The sequence below is a fragment of the Scyliorhinus torazame genome, chromosome 29 (genome assembly GCF_047496885.1).
Source record: "Scyliorhinus torazame isolate Kashiwa2021f chromosome 29, sScyTor2.1, whole genome shotgun sequence".
NCBI classification, from domain to species: Eukaryota; Metazoa; Chordata; class Chondrichthyes; order Carcharhiniformes; family Scyliorhinidae; genus Scyliorhinus; species Scyliorhinus torazame.
The window spans coordinates 34,257,987-34,271,997 of record NC_092735.1 but is presented as its reverse complement, the minus strand read 5'-3'; the positions used below and the strand labels follow the sequence as shown (position 1 = coordinate 34,271,997).

Below are 14,011 nucleotides of genomic sequence, written 5' to 3'. Positions count from 1 at the left end.
TTAAAATCCAGGCTATAGCTCAGTACTGAGGGAGCACTGCACTGTTGGAGATGCAGTCTTAAATGCAGTGTAATGGAAACTGCATCTGCTCCATACAGGGTGTGAAGAAAAGGAGTATTAACGCAGAAAAGGGTGTTCACAAAAAATGCTGCAGGTGCTGGAACCATTCCATTAACAGAAATATTCATCCGAACTGGACTCCGGACGGGGGCAGCACAATGGCGCAGTGGGTTAGCACTGCTGCCTCACGGTGCTAAGGACCCGGGATCGATCCGTGTGGAGTTTGCACATTCTGCGTGGGCCTCACCCCCCATAACACAAAAGATGTGCAGGGTAGGTGGATTGGCCACACTAAATTGCCCCTTAATTGTAAAAAAAAATAAATAATTGGGTACTCTAAATTAGAAAAACAAAAGAACAGGACTCGGGATGCAAACTTTAAGTTATTTGCTGTCTCCACAGAAGCTGCCAGAACCACGTGCGTGTTCCCAGCGTTTTCTGTTCATCTAATTTTTAGTTTCAAAGAATAAATATGGGCAAATGAATGTTGGAGTTTCTCAGGACACTTGACAAGATGGGAGATTAGTTACTTCAGCATCTTGGCCATAGGAGTCTGTGAATCACTGGCTGAAAAATAGGCCAAGAACCATCTGGTAGTCTCATTGGAGTTGTTGACTAATCACAGCTAACCGTATCTATCAGTGAGTTCGCAACAGGTCCGAACATAACACAAGGGAAAATCCCCAATGGTGGAGAGCTTTGTTCAAGACCACCGTGTTCCCCCCCAAGCTCCACTCATTATGCGTCATGTCTCAAATAACTCCGAGACTAGATCCCCAAAATGCTATTTTCTGAAATGAAACTATCCCAATTGTATTCAAACGGATCAATGCTGACTGCTGTCTCTCTAGCGAGCTTGATTGATCACTCACTCACTGAACGATTGTTTCCCCAGAGTGCTTAATTACTCCCTTTTAAGTGCTGTCTGGTCCTGCGCTTCTGTTGTTCTGCACAGGGTGAATCAGCCTGTTCTGTCCCTTATTTCTTTTTATAAATACACCAAGTTTTTGCCGATGTGATTTCTGACTGTTCGACCCTGTGGCCATCTTGTGCCTTCCAGTCCACGCCCTCCCCCTCCGCTGACCTTCTGGGCCTGAAGAGCACCCCTGCCAGTGGAGGCAGCCTGTTGGTGGATGTGTTTTCCGATGCGGTGTCTGCCACCGGTGCTCTGGCACCTGGATCCGAAGACAACTTCTCCCGGTAAGAGGGGCAGCAAGCCACCCGTGGCCAGACCTTTGCTGGGTTGGAATAGGGCGCAAATTCATCCCAATGTAGTCAGCATAATAGTGCTGTGTTTGTTTAGAGCACTCCAAAGCACGTTTATTCAATGCTACACCCACTGGATGGTTTCTGTTCAAAGTATTTGCGTATGTTATTATTCAGGAAGTTCAAGTGGGATGCTTTTTAAAAGCCTTCATTGTCTCACCACTTACTGTGCGACTGACCAGCTACGGTTTCCTGTTTTACTAGTGTAGAGCTCAGATTCAGGATCAGTTAAATCTAGAGTAGCCTTACGCCAGAAAAAAACCCGGCTGCCGGGGACGGAAGATGAGAGAGTTATCCGTGGGCTTCGGGAACATATTTGTATACGTTTTATCCTCCCCTCGTTACGCACCAGTCTATGCTGTCCTCCGCTCCTTGAGCATCCGTCCTCTTCCTTGATTAATGCTAGTGTTGGTTAGTTGTCGCAAAGTGTTTTTTGTGGAGCAGAGCTAGTCTGCTCAGTGCCCCTTTGTGAAGCATTTTGCGAGAAGGTGCTCCATCCTATGGCTGGAGTGAGAATGTAGAATGATGACACACCCAAAGCTGGTTTCCCTGCTATTCCCCATGTTCCACAATGGAAAGGCTTGTTTATGCTACCTACAGTTGACACTAGGTGCTAATAATTAACTAATAAAGAATTGACCGAGAAACAATGTTTTAACACCAGAATAGTTTTTGTCAATTTTTTTTTTTTTTGTCAGGTTTTCATTCTCACCTCCAGATTTGCGCTATTTCTAAATTTGGCGTAAAATTGAGCATGTCGGCATCCAGCCAGCCCGCAATTATCTTTTCCCTTTACTACACTGGGGGGGGGGGGACTGCTCTAGCACAGAAGTGGTGGAGCCCAGCGTGGGTGCCTGACGTGGGGTTGGAAGCCAGCGTGGGTGTCTGACGTGGGGTTGGAACCCAGCGTGGGTGCCTGACGTGGGGCTGGAAGCCAGCGTGGGTGCCTGACGTGGGGCTGGAAGCCAGCGTGGGTGCCTGACGTGGGGTTGGAACCCTGCGTGTGTGTCTGACGGGTTGGAAGCCAGCGTGGGTGTCTGACGTGGGGTTGGAAGCCAGCGTGGGTGTCTGACGTGGGGTTGGAACCCTGCGTGTGTGTCTGACGTGGGGTTGGAAGCCAGCGTGGGTGTCTGACGGGTTGGAAGCCAGCGTGTGTGTCTGACGTGGGGCTGGAAGCCAGCGTGGGTGTCTGACGGGTTGGAAGCCAACGTGGGTGTCTGACGGGTTGGAAGCCAGCGTGGGTGTCTGACGTGGGGTTGGAAGCCAGCGTGGGTGTCTGACGGGTTGGAAGCCAGCGTGGGTGTCTGACGGGTTGGAAGCCAGCGTGGGTGTCTGACGGGTTGGAAGCCAGCGTGGGTGTCTGACGTGGGGCTGGAAGCCAGCGTGGGTGTCTGACGGGTTGGAATCCTGCGTGGGTGTCTGACGTGGGGCTGGAAGCCAGCGTGGGTGTCTGACGTGGGGTTGGAAGCCAGCGTGGGTGTCTGACGTGGGGTTGGAAGCCAGCGTGGGTGTCTGACGTGGGGTTGGAAGCCAGCGTGGGTGTCTGACGGGTTGGAAGCCAGCGTGGGTGTCTGACGTGGGGCTGGAAGCCAGCGTGGGTGTCTGACGTGGGGCTGGAAGCCAGCGTGGGTGTCTGACGGGTTGGAAGCCAGCGTGTGTGTCTGACGGGTTGGAAGCCAGCGTGGGTGTCTGACGGGTTGGAACCCTGCGTGGGTGTCTGACGTGGGGTTGGAAGCCAGCGTGGGTGTCTGACGTGGGGCTGGAAGCCAGCGTGTGTGTCTGACGTGGGGCTGGAAGCCAGCGTGGGTGTCTGACGGGTTGGAAGCCAGCGTGGGTGTCTGACGTGGGGCTGGAAGCCAGCGTGGGTGTCTGACGTGGGGCTGGAAGCCAGCGTGGGTGTCTGACGTGGGGTTGGAAGCCAGCGTGGGTGTCTGACGTGGGGTTGGAAGCCAGCGTGGGTGTCTGACGTGGGGTTGGAAGCCAGCGTGGGTGTCTGACGGGTTGGAAGCCAGCGTGGGTGTCTGACGTGGGGCTGGAAGCCAGCGTGGGTGTCTGACGTGGGGCTGGAAGCCAGCGTGGGTGTCTGACGGGTTGGAAGCCAGCGTGTGTGTCTGACGGGTTGGAAGCCAGCGTGGGTGTCTGACGGGTTGGAACCCTGCGTGGGTGTCTGACGTGGGGTTGGAAGCCAGCGTGGGTGTCTGACGTGGGGCTGGAAGCCAGCGTGTGTGTCTGACGTGGGGCTGGAAGCCAGCGTGGGTGTCTGACGGGTTGGAAGCCAGCGTGGGTGTCTGACGTGGGGCTGGAAGCCAGCGTGGGTGTCTGACGTGGGGCTGGAAGCCAGCGTGGGTGTCTGACGGGTTGGAAGCCAGCGTGAGTGTCTGACGTGGGGTTGGAAGCCAGCGTGGGTGTCTGACGGGTTGGAAGCCAGCGTGGGTGTCTGACGTGGGGCTGGAAGCCAGCGTGGGTGTCTGACGTGGGGCTGGAAGCCAGCGTGGGTGTCTGACGGGTTGGAAGCCAGCGTGTGTGTCTGACGGGTTGGAAGCCAGCGTGGGTGTCTGACGGGTTGGAAGCCAGCGTGGGTGTCTGACGTGGGGCTGGAAGCCAGCGTGGGTGTCTGACGGGTTTGAAGCCAGCGTGGGTGTCTGACGTGGGGCTGGAAGCCAGCGTGGGTGTCTGACGGGTTGGAAGCCAGCGTGGGTGTCTGACGTGGGGCTGGAAGCCAGCGTGGGTGTCTGACGTGGGGCTGGAAGCCAGCGTGGGTGTCTGACGGGTTGGAAGCCAGCGTGGGTGTCTGACGTGGGGCTGGAAGCCAGCGTGGGTGTCTGACGGGTTGGAAGCCAGCGTGGGTGTCTGACGTGGGGTTGGAAGCCAGCGTGGGTGTCTGACGTGGGGCTGGAAGCCAGCGTGGGTGTCTGACGTGGGGCTGGAAGCCTGGACAGTGAATGTTTTTGGCCGGCTTGGTCGCAGAGTGAGCTCAGCGGCGGCCCGTCCACATGCATTGGGCAGTTGCTGGATAGCGGTTTGGGCAGTGACTGTAGTTGTTGCCCTTTGACCCTGGAACAGTCCTCGGACTGAGGAGTCGTGATACCTTCAGCTGAGAAAGGGGAGATAAAAGAAACACTACGAATTTGCAGAAGTTGTGCAAGGAAGTGACACCTTCGCCCGCTGTGCGAGGTCATGTGTGAAGTTTTTTTCAGATACCGTCTAACCATTTACTAGTATGCATTACAATACTGCTGTCCCTGTTCGCCGCTAACGACCTTTACGTGTAAGGAGGAGTTTAGTGTCAAGTTTGGCTCAGGTTTGGTAGTGCTCTCCTCTCCTGAATCAGAAGGTTGTTGGTGCAAGAATCTGACACTCCAGTACAGCACTGTTGAATGAGATGTTTAAACTCCTCCGTCACTTCTTGCTGTTTCAGGGGCCTTGCTTTGCACCATTCTGGCTGCAGCTTTTATTCTCATCATAACAGTAGTTTAATTTGTAATGTGAAGTGCATTGGAATGTTCCTGATCATATTTCTGGCGCTCAATTTATGCCTGAATAACACCAACTTTTAGAATTGAACGGTAAAGGTACGAGGGTTTCCCCTTTTTCTCTCTCTCTCTCTCTCTTGTTCATGGGATTTTCAAAGCTCCTGTGCAAGGCAGAGACTTTCTTCGACAGATAGCCTCCATCTTAAAACGCAGAGGCAGGAATTTGATGTGAGTCACAGCTGCCCCCAAACTCGTTCCCTAGCAGCAGTTACACGGCGGGACTCGTGCTGAACGCTGCAGATGCTGGGAATCTGAAAATAAAACAGAAAATGCTGGAGATTCTCAGCCACAGGCCTGTTAGCGGTTGTTGCGAGAGGGGCAAAGTTAACGTTTCAGGTCGATGACCGTTTCATCAGAATCTGTTAACTCCACTTCTCTCCCCACAGATGCAGCCAGACCTGCTGTGGGGTGTTTTGTTATTTCTTGCTAACGGTCTGAATTGGGCCTGAACTTTGGTCTGAAGAGACAAGAAGTGGCTTTTAGAATCCCTTTCTCTCCTCTGCTCCCCCTCCCCAATCCGTGGTTACTTTTCTAGCCCCTAACACTGCACCAGGTGTAACTCGTGGATTTTGCTCCTCGTGTAGTAGAAGTGCTGTTGTATTCAAAACCCATTTTAAAAACCTGAACTCTGGGAGAGATACCTGATTCCGCCCTGGTACCCAGATTGAATGTGACGGGAATTATTGTCGATCATGAGAGGCACTGCAGGGATTCTATCAAATGATTTTGATCAGTCTTGAGTCAGGGTCGGAGTTGGTCCACCACCTCTGACTCGACACAAGTCGGCAATCCTCTTCAGGTAGGTCACCCGATAACTGGAAATGGATTGCTGTGGTAAGGAGGGGAGGGGGGGGGGGGGGGTAATCTTCTGAGCCTGTTGTTGAAGTTTGTTACTGCATAGGGAACTTTATTCTCTACCTCAACTGCGCAGCAGACGAAGTCGGGAGTGCTCGCTGGGATAGTGTTGCACGAGCTTTACTCCCAAGGTGCCGAGGGGGAGGGGGGGTGGGGTGGCCTGATGCTGAGTGACAAGACAGGCAAGTGTTGTATTTCCCCGCACTAATGTGTGCAAATTGCTGAAGCTAAATTGATTAAAAATAATATATATTTAAAGATGAAACCTTGTGTGACTTGATCTTAGAGTGACGGCTGCTTTGTGATTTTGGTCTCTCCTCTTTTTCTGTTCCTCTGCACGCTTGCTTGTGATTTGGGATCATGCAGAAGCTTGGATCTGCCGGGTGAGAGCCCTGCGTCGTTGCTGGTGGATGCAGCCCTGGGTGCAGAGTAAGCCATGTATTATTGAGCGGAGCGGAACTGTCTTTAAACCCATCCAGCTCCGAGCCAGTCCAGGGTCCAAAAAAACTAATGTTGTTTTGCTCTAAATATATACAGCATCTTATGTGTGCCTCTACTTCAATCTGGCCGTAGTGTTGGGAAAATGTTAGGCAGGAGAGGAGCCTTGTTGACTGTTCTCCAGTACTCTTAATTACAAACAATTGTCTCCAAGGCCATGTTAACATTTTGGCAATTTCATTTTGCTTAAACATCAGTTTAAAGTTTTCAGCTTTGTTAAGCTAGCAGACGGAGGGATTACACGGGGTCATGCTGATGTGTTCCGATACGTTAGCGTTCTATCGTGTGGCTGGATCATTTGGACTTTTAGTTTCTAGTCCAACAGCCTTCAGAGAAGGAAGTCTGCCACCCTAACCCAGTCTGAGCCTGTATGTGACTCCACCCCCATGCCATAGTGGTAACTTCCCTCTGAAGTGGTCACTAGGGCTGAGAAATAAATGCCCACGTCCTGTGCCTGAATTAAAATCTTTTTTTGCTAGTACGCAGTGAAATCTCACTCAGCCCAGTAGCGTCTGAGTGTGCAGTATATATATTTCATGTAAAATAACAGGGTTACATTAAATTGCCGGCTTGATGTGGTGGGGTGGTGCGTTTTGTTTTTGGATGTGCATGTGTGGGCGGCGCGCGTGCCCACCAGCTCGGGAATGCTTACTGTCCGTCCTGTCCCGTGTCCCCAGCACTCCGATTCAATCTGCGTTCAGGTTTGTGGCTGGCCCGAGCAAGGCCAGGTCGCGTGCGGTTCTGTGTGGAGTTTTAATCTGATCTGATTTTAAAATGGCATGGAGTGCACTGACGGTGATTTGTGCAAGTTTTCAAATCTGTTATTTTCAGTCTGGTGGCGGTCTGATTTTCTTTTCTTTTTTTTTAAATATGGAAATTAATCTGGTGAGGACGCGTGATTTTTCTGCCAGAAACTGGCGCTTTCATGCCTCCGGGAATTCCCATGCAAAATTCCAACTGCAGCAAGTGTAGGACCAAAATCACTCGCCCTACCCATTGATGTCCGGGTCAATCTTCTTCCAGTATCGGTTTTCAATTACAGCAATTGTTCTGGTTTCGCAGTTCTCTGTTCATCTACCTGAGCTTTGTAATTGTCTTTTCTTGCTGCGGTGGTTCATGCTGAGCGTGCACTTTGTTTTAAAAAAAAAAAAAGTTTTCTTTGTCTCTTCCGCGATGTAGCTGTTTAAGGCGCCAGCCCAGCCTCGCCCCTCCTTTCCATAACTGGCTTCTCTCCTTTTTCACCCGTGAACCTTTTCTATAGGATCAACTGACGATCGAGGATGTCTGAAAGTAGGCTTGAGAAAAGTTTGCATTTGACTTTCTTGCCTTTCCCATCCACGGGGAGGGAATCACCAGGTCTCTACTCATCATTGATCACTTGGGGCAGCACGGTGGCGCAGTGGTGAGCACTGCAATCTCACGGCGCCGAGGTCCCTGGTTCGATCCCGGCTCTGGGTCACTGTCCGTGTGGAGTTTGCACATTTTCCCCGTGTTTGTGTGGGTTTCGCCCCCACAACCCAAAGATGTGCAGGCCAGGTGGATTGGCCAGGCTAAATTGCCCCTTAATTGGAAAAAAAAGAATTGGGTGCTCTAAATTTTTATTTTTAAAAAAATCATTGATCCCTTGATGTCACCAGTACGCAGTCTGCATCGCTGCATTATTCCACTGCGTTTTCTCCCTGGCCTGTTTTCTGTCTTTCTGTTAATAATAATCTTTTATTGTCACAAGTATGAAGTTACTGTGAAAAGCCCCTAGTCGTCACATTCCGGTGCCTGTTCTGGGAGGCCGGTACAGGAATTGAACCCGCGCTGCTAGCCTTGTTCTGCATTGCGAACCAGCTATCTAGCCCACTGAGCTAAACTGTTCTGAAGGCCCTAATTTTTATACTCGACTGAAAATCCTCAGCCCTCCAACCACCCTATCTGACCAAAGGCCATTCTTTCAAGGGCGGCACAGTGGTTAGCATGGCTGCCTCACAACGCCAGGGAGCCAGGTTCGATTCCCACCTCGGGTGACTGTGTGCAGTTTGCACCTTCTCCCAGTGTCTTTGTGGGTTTCCCCTGGGTGCTCCGGTTTCAGAGAGAGAGAATTGTGTTTTTACACTATCTTGAGTTGGAGGCAGACACTTGTTTATTCTCCCTTATCGCTTACATTCCACAATATAAAGCAGCTGGCCATGAACTAAGCTGCTTGCATATTGCTCCACTGCTGAGCTATAAAGCCACTGACCCCTGAAGACAACGGCCTTGACGGCTGCTGTCAAACACGACGGAAAACTTATCTGACCCATAGCCTTGTCCCCCCCTGTCTGTGTAGTCCCTGCAACCCAAGATCTCGACACTCCCAATTCTGGCCTCCCACTTCCTGACTTTAATGGCTGCACCGTTGTTGGCCGTGTCCTCGGTTGCCTGGGCCCCAGCGAGGTCTGACTGGTGGGCCCTGCAACTGTGGGTCAAAGAATCGGATTAAGGAAGTTAGCCTCTGCTGACTAAACGTGGGGGGTTGATCCCAGTTTGCTCAGCGTCTGTGCATTGCATAGTGACGTACAACAGACTCGCAACTGGAAAGCGAGTGGCCTGGGGCTGTCACTTCTGGAATGAGGTTGAAAGTAAAAATATCTTGTTTGCATCCTTGAAAGTGTGTTTATTGGGGTCAGACCTAATGTTGAATTGTGTGGTCTGTATTCAGTGGGAAGAGTTCCTTGATTTAAAAAAAAAAAAAAAAAAAACTTTTTCAGCACACCCAGCTATCCTTTTCCTCACTGATAGTCAAAGCCGAGACTCAGATGGTCTTCTCGGGCTCGGACGATACTGGGCAGAGTTGTTTCCCCACTTTACTCATGGACTGCAGCACGAAGTCACTTTGGCAATGCTGGTTATCAGGATAGGCTGGGCGAGATATCTATGTAGCTGTATCACAACCCATCATCGTGGGGACACTATGGAGGAAGGAAGCTCAGCCCTTCCTTTGGCCCCTCTGTTGACCTGCGCTAGGGGGCCAAAATCAGCCAGGATTTCTGCTCCTGGTCGCTGCCCACTGTGTGTGTGTTGGGGGGGGGGGTGTTAACACTTTTGTGAAAATATTGTGTTATCCAACATGTGTTCTTTTTAATTTTATTGTACTTGAGTTGGGTTTGAGGTTCCTGTAACCTCTTTCCTGCAGGGTTAACAATTCCGTCTCTGATTAACACTTTAAAACAGCTTCTTGTTTTGTTCTCTGAATGGCATTGATAACAGAACTGTGCTGTGTGCTGTCTTTCCCCACGCCCATTTCTCATCCTCCTAATCCATTCTCTCATTACTCCTCCCTGTCCTTTTTTTTGTTCTCTTCCTTTCTCTCTCTCTCTCCTTTCTCTCTCTCCTCTTTCTTCTTTCTCTCCTCTTCTTTCTTTCACTCTCTCTTTCTCCTTTCTCATTTTCTCTCCTTTTCTCTCTCGTTCTCTCTCTCTCGTGTTCTCTCGTTCTCTCTCTCGTTCTCTCTCCACTTTTTTTCAATCCTCTTTCTCCACTTTCTTTCTATCCTTTCTCTCTCTCTTTCTCCTCCTCTCTCTCTCCTCTTTTCTCTTCTCTCTCTTTCTCGCCCCCTCTTTTCTCCTCTCTCTGCCGCCCCCTCTTCTCTCTCTCTTTTTGTCTCTCACTCTTTCTCTCTCAGCGCTGACACGGCTGTGCCTGCTGCTGGCTCTGAGGACCCTGCTTTGCCCGTACCTGATGCTGACGATCTCCTCAACAAGTAAGGAGGCTGCTTCACTCCGTCCACTTCTTCCAATTGTGTTTTTTCTGATTGTTGAATTTTGAGATCCTTTTTTTAAAATAAATTCTGTGTGGTGTGCATTTTCATTTTGAGAGATCCTGCAGTTCGGCACCCAGCGTCTGTGCTGTCAGGTTGCTCACTGCTATATGGATAGTTAATTGGTCCATGTGGTCAGATTTTTTTCCTGTTGCTTTAATCTAATGGCTTGTCTAGTGACGTTTCTGAAATACAGGACTGGTCGTTAAACTTGCCGCACAGTGGGGGCCTCTGCTCTTTAACCCAGAGAGCCGTTTTGGGGCATTGCGTACATTTCTGGGCACTGCATCTCAAGAAAGATGTATTGTCCTTGGAATGGAAGCAACGAGACTTGTACTGGAGGCTGAAAGGATGTGCAGTCATACGAACTTGAGGGCTAGACTTGCATTCCCTGATAATTTGGGGTGATCTAATTAAGGTGTTTACGATGCTCAGAGCAGTCGATGAAGAGGAACGAGCAAAACCGTTTCCTGCAGTGGGTGTCCAGCACAAGGAGGCAGCGCCTTTAGCATTACAGCCAGGCTGCCCAGGTGTGGTCTCAAGTGCTACTTCATCTGATGGAGGCTAGTGGGAATCTGGGGAAGTCACTCCCTTGCCTGGGAGTTTGATAGATCTTGTGTTCTGGATGACAAACCAAGGTGGGTAAATAGTTGCGGTACAAATCAGCCCCCTATCGTAGAATAGAAGAACAAGCTTCAGTGGCCGATTGGCCTTCCCCTGTTCCTCTGCCCTGGTGGCCAGGCCAAGCAGCCTCCCTCTGGGCTGCACAAGTCCCAACATTGCACTTGTGCCTCGGGGCTGTAGTTAACGAGATAAAGCTTTTCAGCATCAGCAAAGCAGACCCTTCAAGTTCCAGCCTGGCTCCAGGTCCCACTTGTCGAAAGCTCGCAGTGTTGGTTGAATAGCACTCGAGTGCCGTGGCTTTGGCTAGATCGGCGACAGCGCGGCATTAGCCATTCCGCCAAATGGCGGTGGAGCCTTTGGCTGACGGTAGCTTGGCATTCGTGTGGCAGTCTTCTCAGTGGATTGAATGGCAAGCAACATGAGGAAGCTTCTTGCCAACCGAATGTGAGGGTGAGAATCCCATGGAGTCTGTATAGTGGCTTGTAGGTGTCGGGCACATCACCACTACCACCTGCTGGTTAGAGGAGGTAGTGCAACTCCCATTTGCCAAAGGAGATAAGTCCAACTTTTAAAAAGTGATGGGAATCATTTTGGTTTTGGATCTGGAATGATTTTACAATGTCAGGTTTTCAAATCCTAAAATGTCACCAGCTTTATTTTCTCCTGTTGGTAACAGATATCCCATTGTAGAGGGAGAGTGTTGGAACCATTGTAGTTTTGATTCACTCGAAAGGTGATGGGGGAATCATCAACTTGAGGGAAAAGGTGGGGCTGTATTCACTGCAGTAGAGCAGGGACCTGGAAGAAATACTCATTGTTTATATGATTTTTGAGAAGGTGGAAGGTTATTTGCATAAGCTAGTGAGTTGCTATTTGGTGCGAATGGCCCGTTTCCAGGCTGTGACTTCATCGAATAAGAACTTGCTGCACCTGAAGTTGTTCAGTTGCTTGTCCCAGTGCAGCCAGCAGCCCCAGCCCCCTGCATCCATGGGGCTTCATTTAGGATTGATACCAGAAGAATAAAGAGGGGAGGTGGGCTGTTTCAAATTGAAGGCTTGTTCACCACTGCTTTAGGGGGAATTGAATAAATGCTGGAAGATAAATACCATGGGTCATGAAAAACGGGGTGGGGTGACTTCACAGGAATAGCTGCTCCTATGTGCGGATCTCTCTGATTCTATGGAACCGTGGCACATTTAACTGTTGAATCGTTGGTTAAATATTTCAGGGCGACACATTTTTGCTGAAGCCCAGCAGTGTGCAAGGTACTTCAAGAGGTGGGCTGTGTGTATCAGGTTTTGAAAGGTCAGAGAGGAGTGGGGGGGGGGTTGGTGTTTCATGGCAGGCAATTGGTCTCGACAGCACAACACGGTGCGGTGACCCAGGCCGTTGCCTGATGCCCTGGTTGCAGGGCAGTGTAGAAATCATTACAAAGAAGACGGCAGCCTTCTCCTTTCTGGGTGTTCTTTTTCACCCCCCCCCCCCCCCCCGCCCAAAAGAAAATATCTGGGTACAGATGGGATTGAGCGTGCCCTGCAGCAGTGTTGTTGGTCCTCTGGGACTGTGTAGGTTACCCCCAGCAGTACGATAGCAGCTTCACCCTTCCCAGCTTGACATGCATCTGGAGAGATTTGTAGCAATGGAGTGCTGTTGGTGTTCGATTCACCGCCACTGCCGGGAGCAGTCTGAGAGGATCAGTATACTGATGTTTATAGTGGCAGCATTGGTCTGGGCTGAGCTGTTAGTGGTTATCCCGGTTGTAGACATCAGTGTCAGCTGATCATATTTATTTTTTCTCTCCACCCCCCCCCCCCCTGTAGGTTTGTCTGCAAAAATAATGGAGTCCTGTTTGAAAACCAGCTTCTGCAGATCGGAATAAAGTCAGAATACCGACAGAATCTGGGTGAGTGCTTCTCGTCCTAGCAGAGCCCCGGTTTGGGATAAGATTGCTATTCCAGGATCCTGCGCTAGCGGTCGTTGCGGATGAATGTGTATGGGCAAAACCCATGAACGCGCTTTTAAAATAGCATTTTTAAAAAGTGCATTCGAGCTTGTTGGGTGCTTTTCACTACCCCACCCCTCTTCTGTATTTCTCTTTCCCAAGAGTGCTGTCGCCTTGCGGCATCCTCCCAGCGTGCGGAGACCGGATTGTGAGTTCTCAACTGGCTGTTCACTATTAAGGGCGTCGCAACCCTGCCCTCGAGCACCTGAAAGCTAAATCCCTCATTTGAGAGCGAACATTGCAGCCTCCTGGTCTCTGAACGTTGCCTCCAATTAGAAAATTAGATTTTCTAAGTAAACAATTTGTTAAAAATCTCCTAAGCTGTCTGTTGTGGCTAGTCGTACCAAAGACCTTGTCGGTGAGCGTGCTGATTTATTCATCTTGTGTCTCCGCATCTAGGTCGAATGTATCTGTTCTTTGGGAACAAGACGTCCGTGCAGTTCTTGAACTTCACACTGAACCTCAGCTGCCCCGGCGAGCTGCAGAATGATATCTTTTTACATTCACTCAGCGTGGAGAGGGATTTAATGGGAGCGCACATTTCCGTCAATGTGAGATGCAGTGAAGGGTGCAAAAGGAAAGGTTACAAACTCTGTATATTGTCTGTCAGACACGTAATCAAAACTTCCTGCGTCTGTTCCAAGCAGGGCCATGGACTCCGAATGTCGGGTTCTGGGAGACGCCGGGATTGTTCTTCAGAGCGGAGAAGCTGAAGAGAAGATTTGTTGGGTGTTCAAAATTATGATGGGGTTTGATCGAATAAACTGGGAGAAACCGTTCCTCTGGTGGAAGGGCTCGTAAGCCAAGAGCACAGGTTTAAGATGACCAGTATAAGATCCAGAGGGAAGATTAGAATCTTAATTTTTTTGCATGGCAAGGTATGAAGATCGGGAAAGCACTGCTCAAAGGCGATGGCAGGCAATGCAATAACGACCCAATCATCTTCTAGCAATTTAAATTGAGGGATAAATATTGGTCAGGTTATCTTCAAAACAACATCGTGATCTTTTTATGGCATCTCTGACTATGCAGTGCTCCCTCTACTGCACGGGAGACGTGCCGTTTTGGTCTCCTTATTCGAGAAAGGATGTAAAGTGTTGCAGGCGGTTCAGAGGAGGATTACTAGATTGGTACCTGGAATGAGCGGGTTGTCTTATGAGGAAAGGCTGGACAAACTGGGCTTGTTCCCACTGGAGTTTAGAAGAGCGAGGGGTGACTTGATTGAAGTGTATTAGATCCGAATGAGCACGCTGGCGCAGTGGTTAGCACTGCTGCCTCACAGCACCGATGACACGGGTTCGATCCCAGCCCCGGGTCACTGTCCATGTGGAGTTTGCACATTCTCCACACGTCTGCATGGGTCTCGCCCCCACAAGCCAAAAAGAT

General features: G+C 50.2%; 1 protein-coding gene across 5 annotated transcripts in view; it reads left to right on the top strand.

The window, feature by feature from the left end:
* The window catches only part of ap2a1 (adaptor related protein complex 2 subunit alpha 1), an 87,538-nt gene that overhangs the window by 40,095 nt on the left and 33,432 nt on the right, over nt 1–14,011 (top strand). For 2 of the 5 annotated variants that reach the window (XM_072492385.1, XM_072492384.1), the window contains exons 15-19: nt 1,121–1,260; nt 6,081–6,143; nt 9,865–9,942; nt 12,444–12,526; nt 13,025–13,115. In XM_072492385.1, coding sequence (XP_072348486.1) covers nt 1,121–1,260; nt 6,081–6,143; nt 9,865–9,942; nt 12,444–12,526; nt 13,025–13,115 — 455 coding nt within the window. The remainder of the gene's footprint in view (nt 1–1,120; nt 1,261–6,080; nt 6,144–9,864; nt 9,943–12,443; nt 12,527–13,024; nt 13,116–14,011) is intronic. The other 3 variants (XM_072492386.1, XM_072492387.1, XM_072492388.1) reach the window with 3 other exon arrangements.